This window comes from Mastomys coucha, unplaced genomic scaffold, assembly GCF_008632895.1.
Source record: "Mastomys coucha isolate ucsf_1 unplaced genomic scaffold, UCSF_Mcou_1 pScaffold22, whole genome shotgun sequence".
Lineage (NCBI taxonomy): Eukaryota > Metazoa > Chordata > Mammalia > Rodentia > Muridae > Mastomys > Mastomys coucha.
In genome coordinates, this window is record NW_022196905.1 from 116,498,936 (window position 1) to 116,507,247 (window position 8,312).

Sequence of the window (8,312 nt, forward strand, 5' to 3'; positions counted from 1 at the left end):
AAAGTTATGGACAGAGCTTTGCAAAGGTCCCAAAGTGTTTCCTGAGTAAAGTCAGGGCTGGCTCCCATCCGCCATATGGCTGCAGTCCCGGGAACTCAATCTATAAGAGGGGAGACCAAAGGCAGCAGTCTCCACCTGCCCAGGAACAAACACCCAGACATGACAGAGCAACGTGGCTTCACTGGCTGGAGAGAATGAAGTTCTGGATTCACACTGAATTCTCAGGCCCAGAACTTTCTAGAATACAGCTGGCACTCCACAGCTGTGAGCTGAAGGTTGTACATTTCAAATATCTCAAGGCCAGTCAGAAGGTCAGAAGCTATCTTTAGCTGGCCTAGAGTCGGCATTCCTTTAGTCTGAGGACGGCAGCCCAGTTTACGTCTGGGAACACATCCTCCTGTGTGAGGTACCCCTGTGGAGCCGACCTACCACCATGCACAAAACTGCCCAACTGGACATCAACTGCTCGGGTCCAGTGGTGGATTCAAGAGAACATACGGACTGAACTCAGGCTAATGGGCCTTACTCTGCCAGTGTTTTCAATGTTAAACGGGGGTGGGGAGTTCTTTCTGCTACACTTCCTGCTGGGAGAACCCCGCCTTAGAATGACGCCAATCAAGAGAAGACAGTGGATGAAAAAGTGCTTTGGCACCCTGATTCATCCATGCCTGAAGCCCACATACCCTACTGTTTTCAGCTCCCTGAGCCAACAGAGCTCCTCTCCTACTAACGGCTCTGACAAAAGATCTGAGAGTCAGGAACACTTCTCCGTCTAGCTGAGGGCTCTAGCGCAGGCTGAACTGCCAAGCAGCTGCCACTTCCCTGCGAACCCACGCAGCCTGCACCTTGAAGCAATCCTCACAATGTCAACCTCGTGTTTGTTTACCATAAAGGGAAAGACAGAGCCGCCAGGGAAGGCCCAGTGAGCAGGCTAACCGGAAGACGAGGCACCTGCTTAGCGATCTCATCCGGGTGGAAACAGCTCTGAGAGCTGCAGCTGTGGCCAACAGCCGAGACTAACTCTCCTGGCCACTTGGCATCATACTAAGCCTGTATCAACTTCTTGGTTGTCATGGTAACCGTGTTATTCTCTACTTCTCCAGGGTGGAGACCGAGGCAGAGGGTCTGAGCGACTAGCCCATGATCACACAGCCAGGGAGGGCTTGGGGGTGAAAACGCACTAAACCAAAGCAGAGCAGAGACTTCCGCAGGTATGAAGTCTAAGTCCCTGACCGCCGGTTAGAGAGACAGACAGCTCAGCAGTCAGATGCACTGTTGTTCTTGCAGAGGACCTGGGTTTAGGTCCCAGCACCTACATGGCAGCTTAGAACTGCCCATATCCAGCTCCAGGACATCCAACATTCTCTTCTGGCTTCTGTGAGCACTGGCATACAGATGGTGTATATTCACACAAACAAACACATAAAGTAAGAAAATAAAAAGTCGCCGGGTGGTGGTAGTGGCGCACGCCTTTAATCCCAGCACTTGGGAGACAGAGGCAGGCAGATTTCTGAGTTCGAGGCCAGCCTGGTCTACAGAGTGAGTTCCAGGGCAGCCAGGGCTACACAGAGAGAAACCCTGTCTCGAAAAAAACAAAATAAATAAATAAATAAATAAAATAAAATAAAAAGTCCTTGACTGGCTTTAATTTATACCAAAAACAATTTTTTTTTCTGGTCTTTTTGAGATATGGTCTCTATGACCCTGGCTGTCCTGGACTCTGATCTATAGACCAGGCTAGCCTCAAACTCAGATCCCTCAGAGATCTGCCTGCCTCTGCCTCCTGAGTACTGGGATTAAAGATGTGCACCACCTTGAAGGGCCTCAAATCTGAAAAAAAAAAAAGTGGTTTTATTGTTTGTTTTTCACATCCAAACTGATAGGCTTTCAGAGCTGCTCACTACCTACTGCTTCAGCGATCAATATGGGGGCAGAGGGGCCTGCAGGTAGAGAGGCTAAAAACCAGGGAGAGAAGGCAGGCGGTGGGCTTGCAGCTGGGCAAGGACTACAGCTAGACGTCCAGATTCTTGCCGCCCAGGGCCTGAGACCCCGAGTGACCAAGGAGTTTCTGAGTCCCTGCTGGCCACTTTCAGAGATCCGAAGGGTCACGGATCATTGAAATAACAGGACAACCCTGTCTGCAGTCGGGCTCTGAAGACCCTGAGGATAAAGAAAGGATGGCCACGTGCGTGAACAGGGTGAGTGCTCCACCGGGGGCGGAACTGGAGGTGAGAAGTAGCCTTCTGCCTTCCTAGCACTTTTTCCACTGCCTCCCTCCCAGAACTTCCACTGCACCAAAGGAAGAGGCAAAGAAACAAATGGAATTTTAGTCTGTAAGGGGAACAGAGAGGGGAGGTGGGGGAAGGGGAGAGAGAGAGGCAGAGAGACCCACTCCAGCAATACACAGTCTGGTCAATCGAAGACAAGGGGCCCTGTCTTGTCCTCCCACTGGGCTCTCCCTCCCTCATCCTGCTTGGCCATAGAGTTTTTAACCCACCTCCTTCCTTCTCCAGCTTCAAGTACACAGCCACCCCTAAGCAGGGAAAAACCAGGAAACCAGGTCTACAGAATGGGGATCAAGGTCTGACATAAACCGAAAGGCATGCTCTCTCTGCCAGAGGCTTTGAAGGCAACTGCGCTCCTGCCGTTCAACAGCACAGCGGAGCTAGGTGGTGGAGCATGGCTTCTCATGAATCCCAGCACAAGGGAGGCAGAGGCAGGATGATCTTTTAGGTTCACAGCTAATCTGGGCCACAAAGCAGGATCCTGCCTGGAACAAAACGGACCAGGGAATGTGCTCCCTGCCCCGCCCTCCTCTCTAACCACTGACACCCCTTTAAGAGTTGCCTTAACAGAAGCACTTGGCCACCACCCACCTTGGCCTTCCCTCAATTCTGCCTGCTGCACAACCGTCTCTCAAGGCAGAGGACAAGATCCCGGCCTCCCCTCCTCGCCCCCACTTCCTGCGGGATCATCCTTCGCTCCTTTCCAGGTTGGAATTAGCATTTTTTATCTCTGTAACTGCCATCTCTCAACTATTTACAGCCACTAGGATAAAAGGAGGCGACACAGAAATAGTCGCTCTGCAGCTTTCGGGGTGGGGTGGGTGTGGGGGCATGACAGAGGCTTCCAGTTTTCTCCCTCTCTCTTTCCAAAAGCGAGAGGTAGTCAAGAATATGGCTCATCTGTGGCACAGACCTCCCCAGCAGCTCAGCAGGTCCCAGCCCCCGTGGGTTCCCCCACAGTACAGTGTCTGTTCCCAGACCCCTAGACGGAGGTTGGATGTTGCAGAGCCAGACTGGGTAAAGAGCATCACCCGGTCCAGTTCCCGTCACGCCCAGAGCCTCCTTCCTGCCTTGTGACATACAAATCACTCCAAGGGAACAGAGCAAAACCAAACTTTGGCATTTTCCCTGCGCTTAAAATGTTTTATAACCGAAAAAAAGAAAATCTGCTAGGCCCGGTGGTGTCTGCGTGCAGGAGACAGAGATGGAAGCTCAAGAGGTCAAGGCCAGCCTGGGCTACGTAATGAGACCCTGTCTCCCAGAAGAGGAAAAGTGAGAGAAGCCCGTATACCAGAAGCAACACAGGTGTCTGGCGTGATAAATAAGCCAAGTGTAGTCTTCCTGGAGCGTGGAATATTATTCAGTCATAAAAAGGAAAGAAGCGTGGAAGATGTGATTCTGAGCGGAGCCAGACGCAAAAGACCACCCATGACATAAGAACTCACAGGATGCTTCCATAGCACACGAATCCCAGAGAAAGCAGATGTGTGGGTGCCTGCCAGAGGCTGGAGAAAGGGATGCTGGGAACAAGTGACGGACGGTTTACTAGGTACAGGATTTCCTTCTGAGGTGATAAAAAAGGCTCTGAAACCAGACAGCGGGAACAGATGTATGACACCGTGAGTGTCCTAAATGCCACTTGGGGGAACTTCACCTCAATTTTTTAAGAACTTTGGTGGCAGAGGGCTTGCTAGCAAAGTGTACCAGGCAAGCGCTCTACCAACTGAGCCACATCCCCAGTCTGAGAAGTCTTAAGAGAATCAAAGAGAAACCTCTAAATCCCTCAGCTTCCAAGGAACAAGGATAGGTGTCATCGGAGAGAACACTGCAGCCAGAGAGCCACCTTGGGACTCTCTCACCCATGAGCCCCAGAATTCTAACTCAGAGGAGCAATGTGACAGAGCGCATGTCCAGATCCCCCAGGACGGAGGAAAGCAAGCAGGCTCCACGCACTGTCCATATCCGACCACAAAGTCCCTCGCTCGAGTCGGGTCCCTGTCCTATACCCACAACTTTTCAGCCCATCTCCAAAGGCCTGGCATGACTGACACCTCCTCCAGGGAGCCTCTGGGGTTTACTCCCATCAGAACAGATTATCTCCAGAAATAGCACCCCCGTGGCTCGCTCTCTCCATTTCCCCAGCACTTGAGGCTTATGGCGCTTCTCAGCATCTCCCTACTGGCATTTTGAGGTAGGGACATTCTTACAGGACATTTGGCATTCCCTAGCTCCTGCCCACTAAACACCAAGAGCGCTTAGTCTCATTTTGACAAGCCAAAAGTCACTCCCACGTGTTTCCAAATGCTCACCAGGAGGGTGGGACTGTCCTCTGAGAAACACTGCATAGTTATTAGCCCACGAGCAACTGCAAGCAAAGACAAGCCTAGGTCCTGACAGGACAGCAGGACCTCTGTGTCCTCATCCACAGCCTAGTGCCCAGGCCCGGGCTCCCCTCAAGAAGGCAAGGAAAGTCTTCCATTGCCTGTGTGACCCTGGCTAAGTTAACTAACCTCTCGGAGCCATTCGATACTAGGAACCTCAATCTCCTATTCTCAACCACGGGGACCAAAACCTCACCACCACAAAGGATTTGGGTTAGCATTAAATGAGATGCTCCAGGCAAGATAACAGTATTTGCCACATAGCAAGAACTCAAGAAATGTTAATTAGGGGTGGGAGTGTTTTAAGTTCATTGGTAAGGGTGTGCTTAGCATGCTCAGGGCACTGGGTTCTATCCCCAGCATGGATGAAAAATGTTAACTACGATTATCCAAGGGGGGGGGGTGAGGCTCATCCTATGACGGTTTTGATGAAGTCGTTACAAGCAGCAGAGTGTACAGGAGGATCGGGCAAACGGAAGCTGCCTCTGTACACTGATACACAATCTATTCTGAAACCACAGTTTCTGTGGGCTTGGGTACAGCAGCAGCCCCAGCCACTTCCAAAGAACAAAGGAGCCGTGGGGAGGCAGAGCAATCCTCCTCTCGATCCTGTGGGGGCAGAGTCGGAAGGAGGAGTAAAAGACATCATGAATGCCCCAGGGCACCTGAAGTTTCTACTCCAGGACCGGGGGACATCACAGAGAAAGCTGAGGGAGGTAAAAGTTGGATCTAGGTAATGAATGCGGAGCATGACCCACCCCCCATCCCCCCAGATCAGGAGGCTGCTTCATTGCCCATGGCACCTGAGACGTCCTCCACCCCCTTGCTCCATCCCTCTGCAAAGTGCCACCTCTTCATCTCCAAGTGAGAGAGCAGCCGGGGAGGAGGCTGACAGAGCTGTGAAAACACCCAGCTTCCCAAACTGGGCATCCAGGGGGTGGGGAGAACCCTAGCTTAGCCCCCCGGTGATAGCAGGGCACCAGCCCCAGGGCTGTGCCAGAGGGAGCCGGGCATGCACTCTTCACGCACCGCGCGCTGCAGTCCTGGGGTAAATTTAGGTCAGAAGGATCAAGTCGGCCTGTGAGGTCGGGGTGATCAGGGGGCAGACTCCGGGCCAAGCCTCTAGGACCGGGGTTCCCCCCCACCCCGTGCCTTGCAGCCTGCGGGGGTGGGACGCTCCCGCGCGCTCAGGTTCCGCACCTGTCAAGCGCCAGCGGTGGCCTAGGCCGTCGCCGGGATCTGGGACCGCCCCGGCCGGCGGAACTCCAGGCCGGCCCCTGCCGCCGGAGCCCGAGCGCCGCCCCGCTCGCGAGGCCGGGGAAAGGGGGCGCAGCCCTCCACGTGGCGGGGCGCGGGGCGGCGCACGTGGGGTCCCCTCGGGGCCCGCCTCTGGGCTCCGTCTGCGGAGCCGGCTCCCCGCGCGCGTCCGGGGACCCGGAGACCCACAGGGAGGTGGCGTCCCCCCCGACTCAGCCCGGCCCGCCTCGGGCTAGCTCACCTGGGCTCCGCGCCGCCGCCTCCCGCGCTCTGCGCCCTCGGCTCGGCTTGGCTCGGCTCGGCTCGGTCCGGTTCGGCTCTCAGCGGGAGGAGCCGCCCGGGCTTCGGCTCGCGCGCGGCGGCGCCTCGGGCTGCGTGCTGATTGGCTGGCCAAGGGACCCTGGCGTGGAGCGCGCGTGCCCGCCGCGGCCTCGGCCGCGCGCCCCGGGGCCCGCGGAGACTTAAGTAGCGGCGGGGCGGAGGCGAGGTGGGGGGAGAAGGAGGCGGCCGCCGGCGGCAGGAAGCGAGGCCCGGCTCGCGCTGGGGCGCTCGGGCCGCGAGTTGGGGAATGGGTCTCGGTTCCTGCCAGCCCGCTCCACGCCGCTTTTGTTCCTGAGCGTGGGGAGAAGTTCCCCCAAGGCGACGGAGGGGAAAACCCAGGAGCCGTCTGGCGGTTCCCTCCCTGGATTTCGGGGCAACGCCCATTATGGGGAAACCCTTTCCGCAAGCCGCCTCCCCACTGACCACTGCCGCAAGCTCGCACTACAATGCATCACTCACTCCGAACGGCCAGTGAAGTTCTAGGTCTCGCCCACAAGGCTGACCAAACACTCTTCCTCTTTTTGACGTTTTACTTTGCTGAAGCCTAAAAGCTTATTGAGTCTCCCACTTGGGTAACAACCGAGAAAGAAAAGGGTATTTCAAGGGCTCGCTGACCTGGTGGCCTTGGATGTGGGGGGTCGGTGTACTCAGACTTGGATGTTCACCAGGGGCTGTCTGCATGTTCTGCCAGCAGCCAAAAGGGAATCAGAGTTGAGATGTCAAATTCACTGAGGATTCAAAGCTCTTTGTCAACTGGGTCGACTTCCAGCCCTCAATAAATTATTTGCAGTATTCCTAGGTCGAGCAGTTACAAACACTTCCCAGGACCGGACAAATAACTCAGTGAGTGTTCTGATGAGGTGGCCATCCCTGATACTGCTCAACGCTCTTGCATTTATTTGTTAGTAGCAAATGGAGCGAGCGAGACGAAGATGGAATAGTACACAGTCGTTAAAAGGACTGTTAGATCCATTTGTACCCACACGAAGAGAAAAAAACAAAAACATGAAGAGTAAGACAGCAAGCTGCAGGATACAGTCTCATGCACGGTTTGCGTGTATTTTTAAGCCCCACTCTTGAGTGACTTCCTGAGGAGACATGAACAAATGTCTATTCACTCAAAATAGGGCGCCAACAACAGATCAAAGACAACAATTCCATCCAAGCCCAGCTTGGTGAACCAATGAGTTTATTGGGCTTACTCATCTCCAGCACGGATGGTGACCTGCCAAAAGATGAGTATGTGGATGTCTCCTTCGTTTCCCGGCCTCCTTATATACTCCAGCATCTCCCAGGGCCATGTGCTGTTGAGGGCTGGCACGGGAGGAGAAGACGGAGCAACTGTAATCTCAGGTGAGGGTCTAATGCCTCTCTCTCCATTCCTTCCCTGGAGGAATGATTTCAACCCCTCTCCAGTTAGGGACGGGTGCAGAGCCAAGCACAGCTGCTCTGATTCAAAGAGGGTAGTGGCATGATCTATGGCCTCCTCATCAAGTATGCTTAAAGACACATGCTTCTGCCAAAGATATAAAAGTCAAAGAGAATTGGTCCGTGTTAGACTCAAGATAGTCTGACACCAAGAGGGAAGCAGGCAGCTAGAGGGGTAGGTAGCTCAGAGGTAGAGGACTTGCCTAGCACGTAGGAGGTACTAGCATGATCAAAACAGAAAGGAAGAGAGCTGGAGAGATGGCTCAGTAGTTAAGAGCACCAGCTACTCTTGCAGAGGACCTAGGTTCGATTCCCAGCACCCTCAGGATGGGTCACAACCTCTGGAACCCCAGTTCCAGGGCATCTGACATCTTCTTTCCGCCTTCTCAGATGGAGTGTGCATGTGGTTCACAGACATACATTCAGGAAAAATACCTGTACCCATGAAATAAAAATAAAGGAAGGTGGGTCAGTTGTGGTGGCACTTTTAATCCCAGTACTTGGGAGGCAGGGGCAGAAGGATCTCCATGAGTCAGCCTGGTCTACATAGGAAGTTCCAGGTCTATGTAGACTGTTTCCAAAAAGACAAAACAATAATAATAAATAAATAAAGGAAGAAATTGAGGGCAGAGAACGGGAC

The 8,312-nt window shown here is 53.9% G+C and overlaps 2 protein-coding genes across 5 annotated transcripts in view; one reads left to right on the forward strand and one right to left on the reverse strand.

Annotated features, from left to right (window-relative positions):
- The window catches only part of Camkk2 (calcium/calmodulin dependent protein kinase kinase 2), a 50,329-nt gene extending 43,650 nt beyond the window's left edge, over positions 1 to 6,679 (reverse strand). For all 4 annotated transcript variants that reach the window (XM_031337796.1, XM_031337794.1, XM_031337795.1 and 1 more), the window contains exon 1: positions 6,165 to 6,679. The gene's annotated coding sequence lies outside the window, so the exon portion shown is untranslated. The remainder of the gene's footprint in view (positions 1 to 6,164) is intronic.
- LOC116104642 (translation initiation factor IF-2-like) overlaps positions 1 to 7,523 on the forward strand; it is a 10,394-nt gene extending 2,871 nt beyond the window's left edge. The window contains exons 2-3 of the mRNA XM_031391145.1: positions 5,826 to 6,031; positions 6,160 to 7,523. Coding sequence (XP_031247005.1) covers positions 5,826 to 6,031; positions 6,160 to 6,666 — 713 coding nt within the window. The 3' untranslated portion in view covers positions 6,667 to 7,523. The remainder of the gene's footprint in view (positions 1 to 5,825; positions 6,032 to 6,159) is intronic.
- The last annotated feature ends 789 nt before the right edge of the window (positions 7,524 to 8,312 follow it).